This window comes from Podarcis erhardii (genome assembly GCF_964252035.2).
Source record: "Podarcis erhardii genome assembly, chromosome: 12".
NCBI classification, from domain to species: domain Eukaryota; kingdom Metazoa; phylum Chordata; class Lepidosauria; order Squamata; family Lacertidae; genus Podarcis; species Podarcis erhardii.
The window spans coordinates 32445448-32468961 of NC_138513.1; the positions used below are offsets into that span (position 1 = coordinate 32445448).

At 44.3% G+C, this 23514-nt stretch overlaps 1 protein-coding gene across 3 annotated transcripts in view; it reads left to right on the top strand.

Moving 5' to 3' along the window:
* Positions 1-23514, top strand: part of WIPF3 (WAS/WASL interacting protein family member 3) — a 40133-nt gene that overhangs the window by 10297 nt on the left and 6322 nt on the right. For 2 of the 3 annotated variants that reach the window (XM_081882169.1, XM_081882170.1), the window contains exons 2-3: positions 6086-6434; positions 22408-22540. In XM_081882169.1, coding sequence (XP_081738295.1) covers positions 6141-6434; positions 22408-22540 — 427 coding nt within the window. In that variant the 5' untranslated portion in view covers positions 6086-6140. Of the gene's footprint in view, positions 1-6085; positions 6435-17900; positions 18040-22407; positions 22541-23514 lie in introns of those variants that run through there. The other variant, XM_081882171.1, reaches the window with a different exon arrangement.

Below are 23514 nucleotides of genomic sequence, written 5' to 3' on the forward strand. Positions count from 1 at the left end.
CCAGCTGGCAGCAGCAAGTGGTGGACCCGGTAAATCTTTTAATTTTCCTCTCAGATATGAAAGATGACTTGAACAGATGTACAATGCTGGTTTTCTTTTTTTCTTTTCCTCCTCCTTTTTCCTGTCATTATACAATCCTGGTTTTCTATATAACTTTGATCCCACCTGGAATACTATATCCAGTTCTGGGCACTACTGTTTAAGAAGGATATTGATAAGCTGGAGATAAGGGTATTGATAAGCTGCAGAGCAGGGTGGCCAAGATGATCAAGGATCTGGAAACCAAGATAATAATAATTTATTATTTATATCCTGCCCATCTGGTTGGGTTTCCCCAGCCATTCTGGGTGGCTCCCAACAGAATATTAAAAACACGATAAACCCAAGGTTTATGAAGAATGGTTGAGGGATCGAGGGGAGTTTAGCCTAAAAAAGAGGAGACTGAGGACTCAGCTAAAATAGTAAAAAAAAGTTTTGGCTGTGTTATAAACATGCAACACCAGATGGCGGAAGAGAGCAAAAGAAAATCAATGGAATTTTTACATAGTGGTTTTTTTCTTTTGTTATAACAATTTAATTTTTGAATTACAGCGTTCCCCCCCCCCCCGTGTGTAGATCCACCCCCAGAGGAGACATGGTAGCCATCTTCAAATAACTCAAGGGATGTCACACAGATGAGGGAACAAGCTTGTGGGGTGACAAGTGATTCCCAAGAAGCTTCTGATTATAGCCCCATGAGACTCTGGATCCTCAGGGGTTGTAGGTTCGAGTCCCACATTGGACAAAAGTTTCCTGCGTTGCAGGGGCTGGGCTAGATGATGTCGTGGTCCCTTCTAACTCTGCTTACTCAATAACCTTATAAACGTGGGGTGGGACTGCAGCTCGGGAACAGAGAAGATGCTTTGCATACAGAAGATATTAGGCATCGCCAATGGAAAGGAGTGGGAAGCAGGTCATAGGAGAGGCCTGCTTGAGTTCTTGGAGAGCTGCTGTCCATCTGAGTAGGCCACAGACAGCATGGTGCCCTCCAGATATTTTTGAACTGCAGCTCCCATCATTCCTGACAATTGTCAACGCTCGCTGAGACTGATGGGAATTGTAGTCCAACAGCACCCAGAAGGCAGCACATAGGGTACCCCTGGAGGAGGAAATAGTGGGTTAAATGACCAAGTAGTCCGACTTGGTGTAAATCAGATTTCTAATGACTATTGTAGTCTAGGCAATAGCAGATCTAGCTGCTATCAAGATGAACCTGTCCTGTATTTGGGATCACGACTCTGTGACCTTCAGCATGCCCACTTCAAGCTTTAGGTAGATGAACAGATGGAAGAAACTAACAAAGATTTTTTTAAAAAAGTCAAACAATAACTGCCTGGGTGAATTGTATTGCATTTTAATTTACAGTATTGACTTGAAAAAACAACAGTGCCTCTTGCTTTCCTTTTCCTAAGGCTACAGCGCTTAAAATACCTGCTTTTAAAATAACATTCTTGAGTTCCATATCCTGATATTGTTCAGGGGGGTGGGTTGGTGCTTTAGTAACAGGTATGTTGCCCTGAAGATCCTAGCAAATGGATATTGACCAATAAGCTTGTTTGTGCAAAACTCAAAATGTAAATGCAATGTCCTGGGGGGGGGGGGGGTTGCTTGCTCAGTTACAAGGAAAGCTTTGCAAAAATGTACCTCATCGGAAAGGTGGATCTAGTGCACCGATGTGAGATTGCCGGGTTGCAAACAGGGCAGAAGTGGAAACCGTGGAAACGGCGAGATGGTGGAACATTTTGAGCAAGGTCTTGAGGGTGTGCATAGCGGGATCAAAATGTACAAGACTAAATATCACTAGGGAACCTACAGCTGCTGCTGGTTCCTGTGACTCACAGAGCCAAGGACAAAGGGTGAACGTGCACTCGCGATGTCTTGAGGGAGGAAAACAAGCTGTGGCTGCGGGTGGAATCACTCGTGACATTTCCATGCATGAAAGGGAATTTGATGGAAGCAGATAAGCTAACAGTGCTGCTGTTATTATAAACACTCTTGGGAACATTATTCAGACAAAGATGCAGGTTTGTGGTGCTGTAGGCCATTAGGAAATGGTTGAAATGTAGAGTCATACTATGTTCCAGAGACTCCTGGGGTTTCTCAGGAAGATCAGCCACGATTCTCTGGCCAAGAGGTCAATAATTTATTTTTACTACAGTGGTACCTTTGGTTGCGAACGAGATCCGTTTCGGAACCCTGTTTGCAACCTGAGCAGAACGCAACCAGCGCCTGCAGGTCGCGATTCGCTGCTTCTGCGCATGCGCGTGATGTCATTTTGAGCATCTGTGCATGCGTGAGCGGCGAAACCCAGAAGTAACCCATTCTGTTACTTCTGGGTCGCCGCGGGATGCAGCCTGAAAACACTCAACCTGAAGCGTCTTTAACCCGAGGTATGACTGTATTTGTTAAATTTGTGTACTACCCTTCATCCGAATATCACAGGGGCAGTTCACAACGTAAAAATGCAAAATGAGGACACAAAATGCCTAATAAAACAAAAAACTCCCCTCCCACAAACACGTTTAATCAGCCCAAGGCAACATTTTCGCCTGGGGCCTAAATATATGTAATGAAGGCACTAGGCGAGCCTCCCTGGGGAGAGCATTCCACAGATGGGGAGCCACCACAGAAAAGGCCTGTTCTCATCTTGCTGCCTTCTATGCCTCTCTTCTTGGGGCACACAAAGAAGGGCCTCAGATGATGGTTCCAGGTCAGTTCGCATGGGGAGAGTTGGTCCTTGTGGAGTAAGTAGAAACCTCTATAAATGTGGAATAAGTAGGAATCTCTGTGGAAGTGAAGAGCTAGAAATTTAAATTGGTTTTTAGATAATTTCTCATATCACCATGGTACCAGTTTTAAGCTGAAGCTTTTATTTTTCACGACAAAAAACCTTATTGGAGTCTGTTCTTCCAAGTTACTTAATTGGATTTAATAATTGCATTCTGTGCTGTGGGAGGGCGTGGGAATTCTGGAGGGCAACCAAGCAAAGCATAGACTGCATACATGGCATTTTTATTCTTGTTTCCTCTTTAAGCTGCTCTCCATGAATACAGCGTTAGAAACATTATTATTCTAAGTGATGCAAGGTCAGCCCCAAACAGGTTGCTGCCTGAGACAAAAATGTCAGAAGCTGACTGTACTGCCAGAGGAATATTACGGCAACATTGGTGAGGGGAAGGTGTCCTCTGCTGCAGCCAAGACTAGCTTAGGTGACACAGGTGACTCATGCAGTGCTCTTGTCCAACAGAGAGGAAGAGCTGAGGAGGGAAAGCTGAGAGGCTTTTGCTATTGGTTCATCCACACACACCAGCATCTGCCTCCTGGGGCATTCATTCTGCCTAATAAGGTGGTCACGTTAAGTGTAATGGGTTTAATTCACACAGAAATGGAAAATGTATATGCATTAATAAAGGTTTAAAATGGGGAAATTCTATTGCTAACATTGGTTTCCCCCCAAACAATAAGTTTCTAAGGATTCCCCATTGATTGTTTCTCTACTCTGTGCTGGGAGTGAAGGTAAAGGTAAAGGGACCCCTTTAGGTCCAGTCGTGGCCGACTCTGGGGTTGCGGCGCTCATCTCACTTTACTGGCCAAGGAAGCTGGCATACAGCTTCCGGGTCATGTGGTCAGCATGACTAAGCTGTTTCTGGTGAAACCAGAGCAGCACACAGAAACACTTTACCTTCCCACCAGAGTGGTACCTATTTATCTACTTGCACTTTGACGTGCTTTTGAACTGCTAGGTTGGCAGGAGCAGGGACCGAACAACGGGAGCTTACCCCGTTACGGGGATTCGAACCGCCAACCTTCTGATCAAGTCCTAGGCTCTGTGGTTTAACCCACAGTGCCACCCCGTCCTGAGAGTGAAGGTATTGGGTTGCAAATGTGCCATCTTGAAAGGTGGTGGCTGTTAGTCTTTCTCTGAACACAGCAGAGAACAAAAGCATGTGATAATAGCTCTCCAAAAAGAGCTGCTTAGCCTTAGGCAGGCTGGGACGGGGCAGGGCGGAGACACCATCTTGATTTTGGGATTACCTCATATTTCCTAAGATGCTGAGCCTGTGCTGGGCAGCACACAAAACATTGTATGGGTATTTTTTTAAAGTACATTTGATGTTTTAATGAAGAAAGTTCTGCCCTAAAAGTTTGAATAGTGTTTTTTTTATGGGCCTGGGCAATGATTCATTCCAAAAGGAGTCAGTTCTTATGCTTCCAGTCACTTTAAACTGTGTAATATTAATATCTGCAATAGGCCAGCCCTGCTTGTATGCCAGACAAAAAGTGCCTGGTTGGGATTCCCATGGTCCACACAGTGTCTGCTCCCAGTTTGAGCTGACAACATGGGGAAAGAGCCTTTGTTCAAAGCAGGGAGGGGAATTTGCTGCAGCACAGCTGCCATCATCCTTGACCATTGGCTGTGCTGATGGAAGTTAAGACTCCAACCACCATAGGTTCCTTGCCTCACACATAAAGGAAAATTCCATCGGGGAGGAAAGTGGTTGTTAGCCGAGCACTGCGTAAATGCTATACTTCTTTCTCTGCCTTCTTTTCAAGGGCACACTTTGCTGTAAGGAATAATAGCAAGATGGATCGACAAGTGCGGCTTTAAAATTCGTGGACGAGGTTCCATTTGCAAAGCTGGCGTTTAAGGCGAAGGTCGCCGCCGAATGATTGCAGTCATTGCAAACAGTGGTGTGCTCAGAAACTTGAGGCATATTGTTTCAGGGGAAGAGTGTTTGAGTCAGGCAGTGGGCAGAATACAATAAAAGTACAAATGCTAGAAAGGTTGAGGCGGGCCGAGAGTTATTCACTATTGTGGAGAAGCCGGAACATCATCGCCTGGCATGAGTAAGAAATTATGGAGCGTGAGAAGAAGAAGAGAAGAAGAGTTTGGATTTGATATCCCGCCTTTCACTCCCTTTAAGGAGTCTCAAAGCGGCTAACATTCTCCTTTCCCTTCCTCCCCCCACAACAAACACTCTGTGAGGTGAGTGGGGCTGAGAGACTTCAGAGAAGTGTGACTGGCCCAAGGTCACCCAGCAGCTGCATGTGGAGGAGCGGAGACACGAACCCGGTTCCCCAGATTACAAGACTACCGCTCTTAACCACTGCACCACACTGGCTCTCGTGAATGGTGAAGGTAGAAGAAAGGAGGAGGCAAAGTCTCAGTCAGCTTGATAGGGCCCATGGGCAACCCAGTGAGGAATAAGAGTCTGAGGCAAGAGGGAAGAAATAATGCCTAATTCTCATTGAAGTGTATTATGTGTGTCTGGACTGTATCAGGTCAGATTGTCCCATGAGGGTTCATATCTGAATGCACTTGCTTTCTTTAAAAAAGTTTAAAAGTCTTCATATAAAAAATTAGATGTCAAAGGGAATTTAGTTGTGTCCCAACACGGGCATGTTCCATGCTCAAGCTAATACAGTGGAACCTTGGTTCCCAAACTTGATCCATTCTGGAAGTCTGTTTGACTCCCAAAACGGTTCAGGAACCAAGGTGCGGCTTCCGATCGGCTGCAGGAGCTTCCTGCAGCCAATCGGACGCCACGGAAGCCGCACCGGATGTTCAGCTCCCAAGGAACGTTCGAAAATCGGAACAATCACTTCCATTTTTCAATCGTCCAGGAGCCAGAATGTTTAGCTCCCAAGGCGTTTGGAAACCGAGGTTCCACTGTAATAATAATATTACCTTCATCTTGATCAGCAACTTAGACTCAGGGGAGCCAATTTGGACCCCAGGTTATGGGTGCCCAGTGTGGTACCAGAAGTCAGGTTCCAAGGTCTTAGAAGGCCTCAGAAAGCATCTCCGATGCCTTGGAGATGCTGTCCGAGGCCTTGTAAGACCTCAGACGCTGCCTGGGGCCCCTGCGGTGTGGGGCCCCCTGCTTAGACTTCTGTTATTCATATGCGTGGGAAAGGAGTGAAGGACCTATGGATTCCACCCAGAACTAAGGTTTTATTATGTCTTTGGCTTTATGAATGACCAACCAAAGGCTTCTTTGGTGGATGTAGGATGTAAATTCAGTTTTCTTTCTTCTTTCCCTAGATCATTTTGTCTGTGATCTTTGAGAGCGGACTGACTGAAAATAGAAACTTGACAGATGCCTGTTCCACTGCCACCACCTGCTCCTCCTCTTCCACCATCTCTTTCTGGAGGAGCCCCACCACCAGCACCACCTCCTCCACCTCCTCCTCTTCCGCCATCTTTCTCTGCAGCTCCACCACCACCTCCTCCTCCTCCTCTACCTTCTTGTTCTGGAGGTCCACCACCTGCCCCGCCTCCACCTCCCCTTCCATCACCTTCTTCTGGATGTCCACCACCACCACCACCACCACCTGCCTCTTTTTCATCATCTTCTGGAGGCCCACCATCACTGCCATCTTCATGCCCTTTGGTAAGGCTCATCTTTCGATTTTTTCCCTTGATTGTGAAGAGTATAACCAACATTGAGGTCTCACAATTAAAATTCTGTTTTGGACTTAGAAACTTAGCTACAAAGTCCTAGGTTTAAAATGTCTTAACTGTAGGTGTTATTCAAATACAGGTTGTTGTTTTTTTAACTAGAAGTCACATATCACAGGCTAGACTTGGTAAATAAAAACACTAATGGTATATTCTACTCTACTCAGACGTAAACCTAGGAATAATCCTTGCTAAACTCAGCGAGGCTAGTGGTACCTCAGGTTACATACACTTCAGGTTACAGAGTCCGCTAACCCAGAAATAGTGCTTCAGGTTAAGAATTTTGCTTCAGGATGAGAACAGAAATTGTGCTCTGGCGGTGCGGCGGCAGCAGGAGGCCCCATTAGCTAAAGTGGTGCTTCAGGTTAAGAACAGTTTCAGGTTAAGAACAGACCTCCAGAACAAATTAAGTACTTAACCTGAGGTACCACTGTACCACCTTTCATCCAAGGATCATATGGCAGTTTCAGGTTGGGTGTCTCCCAGCCCGACCTGGAGTTCCCAGGCATCTTCGGCTTGCAAGGCACGTGGTCCATCACTGTGCTTCTTAATATCCTAACTTCAGAGGCTGTAGTGCTGCCATATGTCTGCAACTTCCCGGACATTGCTGGAATTTCTGAAAATCAGTGAAAACCTCTGGGGCAACATATGTCGGAAGTGTTTCTTTTTTCCTTTAAAAACTGCTAATTTCCCTCATTTAAAATAGCTCAAAAACTTTCGTGTCCAGATTTTTACTTTTTGAAATATGGCAACTCCTCGGAGGTTTTTATTTCTTCATTTGCACAGAGAATTCATAGGCCTTGGTGTCTGTATCACACACCTGCTAAGATTACCCAGCTGCTACTGCAGCAGCTGGGTTTTCTAAGGAAACTGGAATGAAGCTTAAGGAATGTAAATGGAATGAGTCCTCACATATGCATTTCCTGTCCTGCAGTTGTAGCAACTGTCCAAGATGTTTGCATATTGTCCATTCTGTTTTCTGCATCGTTTGATCACCTCCACCTATTGGGAACAGTATTTCCCCCCAGTATTGTGGATGCTATTTGTTAAAAAAAGGCTTACCTGAATACAGTATTCTTTTTTGACAAAGCCATTTCTACCACTTCCGGTTAGAGACTCACGTTAGGCCTTATAATAATACAAATGATACAAATACAACAAATTGTGAATACGCACACATGCGCAAATTGTGAATATGCACACATACGCACACTTCCTAGTGAGTAATTGGATACAGCGGGACTTCTTTATAAACAAACATTTATAGGATCAGACTACTGACTGAGGGATTAATGGACTAAGACCCATATGATAAACCATCTAACACTTTTTAAATTGAATGACATAATCATAAAAATCATACCGCTCCCTACTAGGGTTACCTACCTGCGTTTCCAACGCAGCCATTAGGCTGGAGGTAGGTCAACTCTCTATTAATGCCAGGATATGGATCTTGAAGATTCACCTCTGGCTAAAACTCATATTTTTCCCAGTGGGAGTGGCTCCATTGACTCTATTAGACCCGTTCCAGTCTAAATGGAGATTGTCACTTTATGAAAAATTGAAGGGCCTGGGGCTTTCCTCACAAGAACTTATAGCCTCAGGTTTTGAAAAGGCTAAAAGGATGGTGAGCCAGCGAATAGGAGATGTAGAGCTTCAGGATCATATGAGCAAGATAGATAAATATCCAGCTATCCAAGATTATGGAAAAGGGTTTAATCTAACACCATATTTGCTGGATCTACAAATCGCAAAATACAGGCGGGCGTTTACCCTTACCAGATTTGATGTACTGCCATCTGCCTTACTAAAGGGCAGATACGAGGGCAAACCCTATGTTGAACGAGTTTGCCCATGTGGTCTGAAAGAGGTGGAAACGGCTTCACATGTGTTGCTACACTGCGACCTTTACGGGGATATTAGGTCACTGTTTATCTCCCCCATCGTTCAGAAATTTCCAGGTCGATCTGAACTTCAGCGGCTGAAAATTCTACTAGGAGATAAAAACCCAGAAGTAACACTGAAAGTGGCCAAATTTTCTGCGGCTGCGATCAAGCGGAGGGCATTAGCTGTAAAAAAGTAAAAGACTTGACCCCTGGACAAGCCCCCTTATCTTTTAAGCCTATACATATATTGCAGTGCATAAATGTGTATATATGTGTGTGTGTGTGTGTGTGTGCATATGTGTTGCTTTTTATGTATAATTTTACAATTTTTTAAATTGACACCATTATTCCCTTTGTAAACTATTGTTGTTTTATGTTTCTCTGGTCTATGACCGTAATAAACTCAATTCAAATTCAATCTAACACTTTTTAAATTGAATGACATAATCATAAAAACTGAGTCCCATTTTCTTTAACTGGAGATTAGGAGATCGGTGCCTTCCTGCTTTCTGTGATTAGTAGAATTTGAATTTGAATAGAAGCCCACTTGAATAATTTGCACATACGACTCTGTTCACAGAATATAGCTTTTCGAAGCAGAACATTCTGGGGTTTTTTTAAACAGCCAAATTTATTCTGCCTTTCTGCTAAGCAATTAATGTTTTTCTTAGGATACTTCACTAGATTGTATTAAATCCGACATATATTAAATCACCTCAGTGAATTCAATAGGACTATTTTTGCTTAATTGTTGTCACCTTTATTTAAATAAAAGCACCTCTCTGCGCTTAACTAGGGTTGTGGGAATTTAACATGGAGTCTGGCATCTGATGTAGGAGTGAGAATAAAAGAGAAAATTGTATTGGATATCATGAAGGATATTACATAAATTGCTTTGTGGATTTTTAAAAAAACCTTTAACACTTTATTTTTCACTGGAAGGGGGTAACATTGAATTTCAATACACTAAGCTGTCTGGAAAATTACTGCAAGCTCCTGCATTTGAAGCAGGTGTTCAGTTATTCTGTCTGATACTATTGCAATGAGAAACAGTTTTCTTGAAGGCATCTTTGCAGGCAGATGGTGGCAACGATGTAAATAAGGGGGGGGGAGATACTTATTTATGAACTTCCTGCGACTGCACTGTTTCAAACACTAGAAGATGCTTCTTTGACAAATCCAAAATAATTAATGCTTTTCTCGAATAACAACCCATTCACATTGCTGTTAGTGCTGCAACAGAATCCTCTTTTAAAAAGAAAAACAATATCACAACCTTTATCCCTATCTCCATGTGCTTGGGAGTAAACCTGGTTGAGTTCAATAGGGCTTACATCTGAGTCAGCATTGTGCTGGGTGGAAAACGCAGACAAATTTGAAGCAATCTCAATTTATTTTGTCTGCAGACTGATGCAAGCTCACAAAATGTGTGAATGTCTGCTGCTCTTTACACTCCATTACTGCATTATTTACTGTTAGTTAATTAATGAAAGCAAATTAATTAATAGCCTGTCTTTGACAAAAGACACCAAGGCAGTTTTCAGCAGCACAAAAAAATGCAACATGAGTTAATTAAAACAGTCAAAGTTAAAAACAACAACAACATCTTGCCTCTTTTAGATAACACCTGAGTGGCTGACCTGGGCAGATAGCCAGCTCCCCCTCCTACCCAGAACATAATTGCCAAAGCCTGGCTCTAGACCTGAGGTCTAGGTAAAAGTTAGTCTCTAGGCCCAGGGGTGCGGAGCTCGTTGGACAACAATGGCCATTATCCCTGACCACAGACCATGCTGGCTGAAGTCTTTGGGAGCTGGAGTCTATCAACATCTGGAAGCTACAGGTTCCCCCCTCCCCCCCCTTCTCTAAGCAGTGGGGTTCTGGGAGTGAAATCTGAAAGAGGCAGGTGTGGTCTGAAAACTTAAGTAACAAGGCAGATGAAAAAAGTGAGCTGGAAACATGTACATAACTGAAAGCACGTAGTGGTCTAAATCCAAAACAGCAATCAAAGCTAGGTAGCAGGTGCCTAGGGGGAGAGTCTTCACATAAGGAGCAAGACGCTCATGCAGACTGAGGAGTGATATCTGATTCAAGGGATTGGTGAGTGACTGGCCCTTGGGTCAGGTATGCTCAGGTATTAAAGATAAAGGGACCCCTGACCATTAGGTCCAGTCGCGGACGACTCTGGGGTTGCAGCGCTTGTCTCACTTTACTGGCTGAGGAAGCCGGCATACAGCATGACTAAGCCGCTTCTGGCAAACCAGAGCAGCGCACGGAAATGCCGTTGACCTTCCCGGCAGAGCGGTACCTATTTATCTACTTGCACTCTGACGTGCTTTCAAACTGCTAGGTTGGCAGGAGCAGGGACTGAGCAACAGGAGCTCACCCCGTTGCGGGGATTCGAATCACCGACCTTCTGATTGGCAAGCTCTAGGCTCTGTGGTTTAACCCACAGTGCCATTACAAGCCTAGATAGCACATTCAGAGCACTGTGTTCAATGTGCTGGGCTTGCAGTGGAAAGATAGAATTGTAGAGTTGGAAGGGGCCAGGGTGGGTGTGGGTGTCATCCTGCAATGCAGGAATCTTTTGCTCAACATGGGGCTCAAACCCATGATCTTGAGATTAAGAGTCTCACGTTCTTTACTGACCGAGCCATCCCAGCTGCCATGTTCAGGAGGGAAGGTACAAGAACCTGACTTCTAAGAGCCCCAGTTTGAGGCCTCCGTGACACCAAGCATTTTCAACTTCCTGTAGCTGAGCCCACAGTTTAAATTATAGGGGAGCCCCCCGCCCCAGTGCAACTCCTGCTTTTCAAGGGAAAGATTTTGGATGGACAAGGCCATCAAAATGAGGCAGCCATCCAAGGTGGCAGATGTAGAGGGCAGTCTTGGCAAGATGAGTCATTGTGCCAGGGGCACTGCCCTGTGCCAACTTTGCTGTCTATGGAAAAGGCTGTCCCGTCTCCAATGCTGAAGTAAGATTCAACTGGTCCATTTGGAGGCTAGTCCATTTGGGCAAGAGCTGAGCCCTGCCAAGTGAAATGGCAAGCAATTTTTTAAAAAACTTTTATTGGAAACAAGGGAGCCTTTGTACAGCCACCTGTACCCACAAAATCCTCCTAGGAACCTGGAATCCTGATGGTGCGTAGTCCTCGGTCACACAAAAGTGTCCATCCATCACCAGGGTTGGGCGATATATTGATACCTTATCCAAAAACCAGTCCACATTATGATATCGGTTTCATCATTTTTGACCTGGCAATACATTGTGAATCATGTTGCATGTGTGTGTGCTATGCCAAAAAATCACAATGTGGGACAATCTGTGAAGCCCGCCAATGCCTCTACGTAGCTCCGTGCTTATTTCAGACATTGTGATATATTAGTATATTGTAATATTTAGCTGGTGATACCCTCCTCCTCCTCCTTTGGTGATCACTTGTAGTCGAGTAAGATTGTCTTCCATGAACACGGTCTTAGCTATTTGTCCGTAAGTGACTGTGGAGGCCAATTCTGGATCCACACTTCCTTCCACAGTGGGGACATGGCTTTCCAGGCGGGAGTTGATCACGGTGAGGGTTTGCCAAGTGTGGCTTCCTCTTAGCGCGTTTCTCCCTTTCATCCTGAGTTTGAGCGTCTTCAAAGCCCATGACACCTTTGGTAAAGCCTGTTCTCCAACTGGAGCGCTCGCAGGCCAGTGTTTCCCAGTTGTCAGTGCTTATACTACATTTTTAAAGATTTGCCTTGAGAGAGTCTTTGAACCTCTTTTGTTGACCACCAACATTACACTTACCATTTTAAAGTTCAGAATAGAGTAATTGCTTTGGAAGACGATCATCAGGCATCCGCACAACATGACCAGTTCAACAAAGTTGATGTTAAAAGTTGGTGATATATTATGAAGTTGAAAACCAGATATTGCCCAGCCCTCCTGTTTGCTTTTACATAGTTCCATCCTTATTTCAGACATTGTGATATATTGTGATACGTTGTGATGTTTAGCTGGTATCGGTATATTGCAGTGTTGAAAACCAGATATCGCTCAGCCTTAGCAGTCGCATTCTTCGCTTGAAAACCGGGGGGGGGGGGTTCCTTCTCCTACCCACTGATGAATACAAGAGCATGAACACTCAAATGGAGTTAGAATGTGTTGGATGGCTGTTCTGATCCACTGGCCCGCAGGAGGGCTTGTAGGGATGGTTGGGTGCAGGGATACCAAAGGAGGGTGCCAACAACATGAGAATGGCCCATTCTAGTGCTTTATTCAAGAAGGCGTAGACTTACGGCAAAGCATCCCACCAGTTCTCCTAGCCTTTGCAGAAGCAGGATGGACACTGCAGCAAGGAGATGGCTTGTCTGCACCCACACGTCTGGAAGTACAGATGTTCTCTATGCACAAAGCATCATGTGTCATTTTGTCTAGGACTTCCCATCACTTCACCTGCCCAGAAGAGGACATAGGTGGCCAATACCCAGTTCTTACAGATAGCTCCCTTTTCTGGGAGCCCCACAGATAACATCAAACTAAGCCAATTAGCATGTTACCAACGCAAATGAATGCAAACATTAGCAAAACATTCCCCCAGCAATCCAACAGTGGCCTTACTCCCCCTCTGCCCAAAAATTTATGTAAGTTTTTCATAGCTTCCCACGAACCTTCTATTTTTTTTTTTTAAAAAAGTGTCACACACACACATACACACACACACACATTTTTGGGAGCAAAGATACTGTGTGGTAAAAAATAGAATAACCCTCTCTGCTGAACAGTCAGCCTATTAAATATATGACTCATTCCATCTTGTTTTAAAAAGGAAAGGAAAGAGGGAGATGCAACACTTCTTATCTAACCTGACATTTCTTATATGCGAAAGAGTAGAAATTCTCCTAGTGTGACAAGGTAAATGTAGAGCCAAGTGAACATGTTCTAATTTAATAAGCCTGGGTCATAGGAATTAATTCTATCCTGATCTACCGGAGCAATTTGAGGGATTCAGTAAAACACACTGTCTTCCAGTTTTTGTCGTCTTCAGAGCCTTGGCAAAAGGCCCAAATGTTTTTCTTTCTAATGGTGTGCTCTTTGCTTTTCTAATAATAACATAAAAGGCTGAACAAGACTGACACCTTTCTCGCTGTCTCTCTGCTTACAAATTCTGCAGACTTGGAAGAAAATCAATTTTCCATTCATTGCCAGAGTTTCAAAGGGCTAATCTATTTTATTTTTTTAAAAAAAGCAAATGGGGATGTGTGTGTACCCAAGATTGTTCATCATCAGAGTCGAACTACTGAAAATAATGGACATGAATTGGTCATGTTCATTAATTGAAGTGGGCTTACTTTGAGTATGATTGGGTACAATCCAATGTATTGTGGCATTGCACCCCAATCTCCAAGTGGTGTGAGATTCCAGGAGCTTTCCCAGGGTTTGAATTTTCTTTGGAATGAGGTACAGAGACGACTGTGGTGTCTTTCATGGTATATGGTTTATTTGCATATATATGCAATCTGAGCCTACAATGGAGGGGTTTGCAGCATTCAGACCCCAAGAGGGTCTTGTTTCTCTCGTAGCCACAGCCTTAGATTCCAGCAGAAATCAAGCATGGCTCTGACCCAATGTCTTCCCAGCCTGCTGTCTCACTTCCAGCTTCTAGCACACATAACTCCAACTCTCCACTCTGACCTTTGTTTTTCTAAGTAGCAGTCAGTGGAGAGGGGCCCACCCATTTTCTATCTGGCACAAATCCATTTCCTTTGTTACCTTAATCACCCATGACCACACCAGGAAGCTAGCAGACTCTCCAAGTGTCCTATTTTTCCAGGGACAGTCTCAGATTTATAGAAGCCATTCTGATTTGATCCTGGAATGTCCCACTTTCCCTCTATTTCCATTGGAGAAGCATTGGAGGGTATGGTTATACAACCTCCAAGCCAAGGAGATAAGTAACTATACAGCCTTTAGAAGACATCCGAAGGCAGCCCTATATTGGGAAGGTGGTTTTTTTTTAAATGTTTAACGTTTTACTATGTTTTTATATATGTTGGAAGCTGTCCTGAGTGCCTGGGACAACCTAGTCAGAGGGAGGGATATAATTATTATTATTATTATTATTTATTGAATAAAAGGTAAAGGTAAAGGTACCCCTGCCCGTACGGGCCAGTCTTGACAGACTCTAGGGTTGTGCGCTCATCTCACTCTAGAGGCTGGGAGCCAGTGCTGTCCGCAGACACTTCCTGGTCACGTGGCCAGTGTGGCGAAGCTGCTCCGGCGAACTGGCACCAGAGCAGCACACAGAACGCCGTTTACCTTCCCGCTAGAAAGCGGTACCTATTTATCTACTTGCACTTAATTGTGCTTTCGAACTGCTAGGTGGGCAGGAACTGGGACCGAACGACGGGAGCTCACCCCGCCGCGGGGGTTCGAACCGCCAACCATGCGATCGGCAAGTCCTAGGCGCTGAGGTTTTACCCACAGCGCCACCTGCGTCCCTGCATTTTTATTATTATTTTTATTATTGAATAGGACATCCTTATTTTCATTGAAGAAATGTTGGAGGGTATGAGCTAGCCTAGCTTTTCCAGGAATTTGAGTCGTCCATTAGATTTTAACACTGGATTAGGTCTTAGAAGGGTCTTGGCAAACAGCCTATTCCACCCTAAACACAGGACAATATACAGTCGTACCTTGGTTTTCAAACAGCTTAGTTCTCGAACGTTTTGGATCAACAACAACACAAACCCAGAAGTGAGTGTTCTGGTTTGTGAACTATTTTTGGAAGCTGAACATCTGATGGGGCTTCCACAGCTTCCGATTGCTTCCTGCAGCCAATCAGAAGCCGTGCTTTGGTTTTGGAAGTCGAATGGACTTCTGGTTTTTTTATATATAATAATATTTATTCAGATTTTCAAAATACAAAAACATTTAGAACAAATCAACAAAAACAGAAAAAAAGGCAAAAGAAAAAAGAAAAAAGAAAAAAAGAGAAAAAATAAACAAGATTCAAAATAACTTCATTTCATTATCTTGTCTTAGACTTCCTCATACCTCCCTTTTTTGTATTCCAATGTAATCATTGTTTCAGCAAATTCTTCCCATATTTATAAAAAAAAAGAATAATTTATCTTAACAATCTATTTCAAATTTATCAATATTACCTTTAACTTTATCTTTACTTTCAAAACCATATACCTTTAAATTTAGACTTTAAATTATATTTATACTTATTATCTTCAAATCTTTCTACTAAAGCCAATTATTTCCTTTCCGCCACAGTCTATTACTACACAAATGTTACTCAGAAATAGCCAAATATATAAAAGAAAGTTCAATTCTAGTTTTGTCCATCGTCCCATTCTTCCTGGTTTCGGGTTACGTCCGTCCTTTCTTCCCTTTAATCTTAATTTTCAGTCCGGTGTTCTAATGTCTGAGGCACTCAAGTCACTTCCATGCCACCTCTGCAGATTTTCTTGTCCCTTGTTGAAGTCTTTCGTACTTTCTTCCCCTTCTCCTTGGGGAGTGGATCCCTGGGAAGTTCCATACAGTCATAGTCTCCATTTTCATTTATCAGGTTGTTCCATTCCCCCCAGTTCCACTCCCCATTGTAAAATTTGTAATCCAAACAGTAGTTGCTCCAAAAATACTTGTTCTCTTGTTTCACAGTCCCACTAGAGCTAAGAGTCCCCTTAACTCCAGAAGTTTGCAGACACCCTTTGGATTCAACGGCGTTAGGTCTCTCATTTTGCGACTTTTGAGGTATAATAGCAGTCTCTTCCATCTCCCACTGCCCTTGAGTTTGCTTTAAGTCAGTTTCCTGGGTCAATTGTTGTAAGGTTTCACTCTCTTCTTCTCCTGTCAATCCATACTTTCTAGCTACAGCAGACATGGCATCCAGTTTCTCATCTACCAAGTTCATACCTTCCTGCAGCTTCTGCAGCATAGCATCCACTTTAAGAAGGGCAGCAAGAAAAACTTCCTTCCTGCTCATTTTTAGTCAAGGTCAGGTATCTGGTCTCACGCTGATTTCCACGGCTGTTATGTCTCTTTGTGAGCTGCAACAAAGAAACTAACAAACTCCCTCTAGAGGGCAAAACTTCTGTTAACGTCCATCTTTAAAATGTATCAAACAAAGGAGAATTTACTTTCAATTTTCCAATACTTTGTTTCCTTGCAACAAGCACAAGCAGAAAGCGACATTAAAGTCTATTTGTTTCTCTTTTATTTCTATCTGTCCAAGTCCGTTTCCTTCAAAGAATCTGTCCTGACTTCCCGTCCCCAGGTTGGGGGCAATGGAAATTTATTCCTTTACTTTCTATCTGCAGGATTATATAGTCAAAATTCTTTTACCCCCTTTCCTCCTGCCGACAAGGGGGTTTTACTGGTCATAAGTGCCGGAAATTTCAATCTTTGAATCAAATTCAAGGCTAATTAGTTTGTACGATCTTTGCTTCAGTCTGTTTACAAAAACGGGAGGCAGACTTCCTTTTTATACCTTCCCGCTTCGTATCTAATTCAAAAGATTTTTTTCCTTAATCCAATCCTCCGTTTTTACTCACGGGTACTTGTTTAGAGTCCAAATGTCATCAAGAAAAAGTCTGCGCTCTCTGTCGATGGCTATGCGGCTTCCCTCCGTGAAAGTAGCAGTCGGTTCGATTGCACCACGCTGCTCACCCCACTTCACTCCGGAGCCCCAAAAAAGGGTTTCCCGACGAGTAGGGGAGGCGCTCTCGGTGCTCCGCCGAACCCCATGTCCCCAGGCTCCTCTGCCTGGGGTTTCTAGCGGGTCCCCACCTTCGCCGCGGTGGGAAGACCCAATTTTCACGGAGCCCGTTCCTCCAGTCGGAGGAACTCCGCCATTCGACGATGGCGCCAACCCGGAAGTCTGGAAGTCGAACGGATTCCGTTTGACTTGCAAGGTACGACTGTATTGCTTTGCTATTCCTACTAAAAGTAAAGATAGTTGTGTTGGGCAAGTCAAAATCCTTATTAGGGCAATACCACTATTAGGCCAACCAAAATGTTGCAAGTTCCTGGGCATTCCTAGCCATTTCCACAATGGTCAAGGGTTTACTGGCATCTGAAGTATCAGGGAAGGAAGATTGAATGCCCAAAAGTGACCAATTCCTCCTCTAATCCACCAAAATACACAATGCATTCTTGAATATAAGTACTGTGAATGAGCCGAGTTTACTACTCTGTCCCAGTGGCGTAGCGTGGGGTGTGCAGGGGGGCTGGCTGCACCGGGCGCAACATCTGGGGGTTAGGGTTAGGGGGCGCAAATCCACGGGTTAGGGGGCGCAAATCCATGGGTTAGGGGGCGCAAATTACTTGCCTTGCCCTGGGTGCTGACAACCCACGCTACACCACTGCTCTGTCCAGCCTCCCCCCCCCCCAATTATCTACTTATTTTGGAAAGGGAGGGGGAATAGCTAGTATTTAGCATGCAGAGATGACACAAACTGCAGATATATGAACCCAGGAACAAAACCACAGCTGTTAGTTCTAAATTTAAACCTACGAGGTCCTGCTATCTCACCCAAGCAGCAGAGCTACGGCAAAACGGTTTGTGGGAGTTGCTGAGTTAAATTATTTGTAACAGAACTGGAAAACAAGAAGCAAGGAGTTATTTTGTTCCAGTGATGTTTCTTCAGTTTTTCACAGTACGTATTGCTTATTCTTCCAGAGGAGATAGGTGAAATTGGTGGTAAATTCCACTGTTGCATGTGCTGTAGCATTTGCTAATTACCGTATATGACTCATTCAGGTTTTTGGTAGCGATGGTAAATAACATGGTCTCTCTGTGTAATTTCTAAAGGCTCTTGAGGACTGAGTTATGGAAGCTAATTTATAAAGCAATATATTCATCCATGCATTTATTTATTTTTTGCAACAAATGTAGCCTTAAAGAATACAAGCTATTAAAGGGATTTTACATCACCCCCCCAGGAATGTTTCTAACAGGACAGTACCCAAGTGTGCCATCTAGAGGAGATTATGCACGTTTAGAAGAAAAGGAAAATGAGGAACCTGCTGTTTAAAATGCTAATCTATAGACTGGCAGTTCCTACCTTATCATTAGGAGGTAGGTTTGTGCTACTTGTGTTATATTGGGTATCTCTTTCAGACAAATAATAGCCTGTCCTTTGAGCATTTCAGGTGTTTACTTAGTGGCATCAAACACATTCTAATTTATTCTCTGTACAGTGGTTCCTTGGTACTCAAACAACTTGGAACCCAAACACTGCAAACATGGAAGTAAGTGTTCCGGTTTGCGAACTTTTTTCGGAAGCTGAACGTGCTCCATTTTGAGTGTTACACTTCTGATTTTTGTTTTTTTTTTGTGACTGTGCGGAACCAAGTTCAGCTACTGACTGATTGTGTGACTGCAGCATATTGTTTATTGCTTTCATTTTATGGATCAATGGTCTCGTTAGATAGTAAAATTCATGTTAAATTGCTGTTTTAGGGGTTTTTTAAAGTCAGGATTAATCCATTTTGCATTACTTTCTATGGGAAAGCGCAGCTTGGTTTTGGAACGCTTTGGTTTTGGAACGGGCTTCCAGAACGGATTAGGTTTGAGAACCATGGTACCAATGTATTTTAGAAGTTCTCTCTTGTCTTTATTCCGTTTGTCATCACCACGTACCACACCACACACCCATACCACACCTCAACAAGAATATTATGGAGCTGAAAAAAATATTCAGAAAAGGGCAGCCTAGAGGATCAATGACTGCTATGAGGACAGGTGACAACATCCAGTGCTTTAGGAGAGTAAAGCAGGGATATGATGATAAAGGTGTATAAAATTATTTTTGTTGTGGGGAAAGGGTCTCCCCGGGGGGGAAATCTCATTGGCATCTGGTTGGCCACTGCTGCAGCTTAGTCTTGTCTGGATGTCCTACCCTCAAATAATAATAATAATAATAATAATAATAATAATAATAATAATAATAATATTTATTTCCCGCCCATCTGGCTGGGTTTCCTCAGCCACTCTGGGCAGCTCCCAACAGAATAAAAAAGCAATAACATATCATACATTCAGATAAGGACCTGCTGGATCAAACCAAAGATTCAGCACTGTTTCTACAGTGGCAACAACAACAACAACAAAAACCCTGTTGGAAATCTCACAGGAAAGACACAAGCACAGCAGCACAATTTTATTTTTTGAAGGAAATGCTGTTTACAGATCTGTCTGTGTCCTTTGTCAGCTCCTTTTACTCTGGAAAAGTGTTTCACTTTTGTATCCTAGCGGAGTATTGCCATGGAGATAATGTGTTGTTCCTTACGTTTGCCCCTTTTATCGACTGTGAATGAATGTCCAGGTCGGTCTAACTCTGCCAGAGAAGGGAGCAGGCATTTCTAGATAAGCTTATTTGACAATGTCAGGAATGCTATAATAAAGACTGGCTATGGGAAGAATAAAAGTGTATTAAGCTTAGCCGTCAAATGGATCTTGGGGGTTATTTCAGGTAGTGGAGCTGCCTTTTCTGCAGAATGAGATCACTCATGACAGCTGTGGTTAGAGGCAAACCTCCCTGTCACATGACTAAAGTTGTGTACAGATTTCCATTTAGTCTGACTCCTGTGCTTTCATACTACTGGCTCTTGAATCTATTTACATAGTGTCCCTCAACGATGCAACTGTCGTTTCTAAAGAAATGTCGCTGTTGGGTGTCTGTCCCCCACCCTCAGATCATCTTCAGAATGCCAGGAAAACTTAAGCCGCACTCACTTTGCGGTTAAGCTGAGGTGTGTACATTGGAGACAGCCATTGCGCATGCGCCGATGACAGCATGTGCACAGATGACAGCTTCATGAATAGGAGCTGGAGGATGCTTGCCAGGGCAGGGAAACCAAATAGGAAATGCGCATGGGGGGGGGGAGATCCCGGCCTCCTCTCCGGCGGGGAAAACAGCACACAGATGCAACTTGAAAAGCGGCAGGAGGGGAAACCAACTTGCTGTACTTTAAGCCGCTAAATCCGCTCCACTTCCTAGTGGGGAGGAGTTGCGGTGGACCTCATGGCCACCCACTCCCCACTGGGGTGGGGGACTTTGTCCCCCGTTGCCTGGGGGGGGATCCTGGCCATGTCAGAGCCTGGCCAGCCAATCCACTAGCCGGGGGCGTGTGGCCAGAACTGTTTACACCGAGGAGCGAGCTGGAGGACTTCCTCTATGGTTTGCTTCCTCAATCACCCTCCCTCCCTCCCTATTCTGCAAGTTTTAGGCACTGGCCTTGCTATGGACCTCGGCTGGTCGCCGTTGAGGGGCCGGGTAGGAATTTTTCCACTTGGCAAATTGGCACTGGCCATTTGGTTTTCGCCTTCCTCGTAGCAATCGTCACAACTTTGTTAGGGTTGCGGTTAGGCATTGTTTGACCTTGTGTGGGGAAGGGGAGGTGTGGCCATCACCTGCCCCTCCAAGCTTAAGGGTATTCCGTTAAAGGAATCCGGGGGGTGTTGATCCTGTCCGAAGCCTGGCTAGGGACTAGGGCCTTGACACGACCCCGACGGGAACACCAGGGGGGAGCTTGAGTTGGTTCGCATCGGCAGGGCTCCCCCTACCGGTGGTTTACCCTTACCGGACTTCCTGCGCAGTGGGCAGGAGTCAAATATAGTTCAGTCCAATCAATGCCTAAGCCAATACTGCTCACATTCTGTAATTCAATAAAGTTGTGGCCAAATTTGCCCAATAACATAATCCTAATATCCGTGTCCTTGTGTGAGTTATTTCCCAATGAGGGGGTGGCCGCGGGGTCTCGACACGCATTGTGTATATAGCTCAAGAGTTGCAGAGTTTAGTATGTTGACTCACTTCCTCCAGACTTGCCTTTGTCCCAACTCGCTTATGGTCAATGGAATAAACCGCACAAGCTGATCGAAAGTGGTCCTATATTGTGTGACTTCATCAAGAGAATTCCCCATGCCCGTTAGAGGAAGGATGAGTAGAAAAAAGCAAGAAAACAGCATTCAACTTGCATAAGATATGTTTGGCAGTCCCTAGACTTCAGCAGTCCTAAGCCACACCTGTCTTTTGCCCTGGTCGTAAGCAGGTGAAGTGAAAGTAAAACCCATTGTTTTCAGTTTCACCCGCTTCCGGTTGCACCGATCTGGTTTCCGCGGTCTTTGCAACAGTGAGAAATGGATTGACATGTTCAGTGAGTGTCAGTAAGCTGTAAATACAGGATCTAGTGGTGGGATTGTACCAGTATCACAGTGGGATGATGATTATTGTCCGGGGGGCGGGGGGAATGTCTGAAGAAACAGAGCCAAAAAATAATTCATAGAATTGTAGCATTGGAAGGGATCCTGAAAGTCATCTAGTCCAAACCCCTGCGAGGCAAATATATTGCAAAGAGTCGTTTCCTAAAGCAGGCATTGAAAGACACGTTCATTGTGTATCACAGAGGTAGCCAACACGGTGCTCTCCGAAGATTGCTGGACTCGGATTGGCCCTGATCAGTGGCCATGCTTGGCTAGAGCTGTTGGAGGAAGGAGGCTAATAACATCTAGAGGGCACCGTGTTGTGTACTGAATAGCTAGCATAAACATAGTAGGTGGCGATCGACGACCAGGTGGTTTTGCTCACCTCGACTGTGTGGCGACTGATGCTTATTGGGACTAGAGGGGCAGAAGGCAGGGAAACCAGCAGGAGGCGGAGCCAGAACCAATGACAGACAGAGCCAATAACAGGTGGGGGCTGGTTAAGGACCAGTTGAGGCTGGTCCATTAGGGTGAAGGGGGAGCACTGCCCCACCAATTTCAGCTTGCTCCCAGCCAGCCTTCATCAAACTGCCTCTTTTCTTACAAGAAGTCAGGGGGCAGAGCAGAGCGGATCCGCCTGTCATAGGTTCTGGCTCCGCCTACTGTTGTGTTGTTCCTCCCTCCCATCAATCCTATCAATGGGCATCAGTCACCTCTGGGCCCCATTTGCCTGAATGGACCAACCTGCCCTGCCTCTCCTCTTCTCCTTGTGCTTCTTTGTTCTTCAGCGAGCCTCACTGTCTGCTCTCCTTGACAGGCAAACTCTGAGCTGCCCAAGCAGAGGAGGGAGGACTCGAAAAGCCGCAGTGCTTTGCTACACGAGATCCAGAGAGGGACTCGGTTGAGGAAAGTATCGCAGACCAATGACAGAAGTGCTCCGCAGATTGAAAGTGAGTCTTCGGCTTCCAGAACTTCTCCAAAGCAATGGTCACAGAGCTGTTTTTTTCCAGGCTGAAAGTCCCTGTGGGCTTTTTGTTATTGTTTTGCTTGGTTACCAAACCCTAGAAAAGCACCACGTAGATAAGCCTCTTCTACTTATGTGCTGAAAGCTGCTTATATTGGCCACATTTCTTGAGGTTTGGCCTGTCCAGTTCCACACCCCACCCTGCAAGGACCAAGCCTCCCATTATAAGCCTCCTGCCTTTTGGTCTGTATTAATGTACAACTTCTTTGTATACATAGCAAGGGGGTGGACAGCCTTTTTTTTCCTTCTCACCAGCCCAGGAGTCGAAACGTGTTGTGGATTCTTTCTTAAGGCTCCCTAACCCCAGTTTGAAAAGTTAATTATGTTGCTGGAGACGGGTGTTCTAAACGCATCCTTTACTTTTTCCTTATTAGATTCCTACCCAGTCCCTGGTCTTTCCTTTAACAGCATTTATGAAAACTTGTCAGTTGTTCATTGGCCCATGTCACAAGGAAAGTGGAACTGTGAATAGTTACCATTTTCTCTGTAAAAAGGTTTTTTAAAAATCTATTGAATTTTCCATATGGCTCACCATCGCCATCTACTGTCACATTGCATATTGCACCTAAAACACACTTAAAACATTTTATTTGCAGCTGTGTAGTTGAGCCCTGGGTTAGTAGCAGTTAGCACCAATTTTAAATGTAAAAAAATCTACGTTGTTTTATCCTGCCATGTGATAAAGTTCTTTGATCCCTGCCTTTATTTTTATTTTATTCTTTAATGCTTTATTGGTTTTAAAAACAAAACAAGTACAAAACAATACAATACAATACACAATGATCAACAAAATGCAATCCAAGATCAACACTCATTACAAAAAAAAGATTGGATTCACATGTCACGAATTCCAACATGACTTCCAATCCTCCAATTGTGATTCCTAATTCACATAACGAC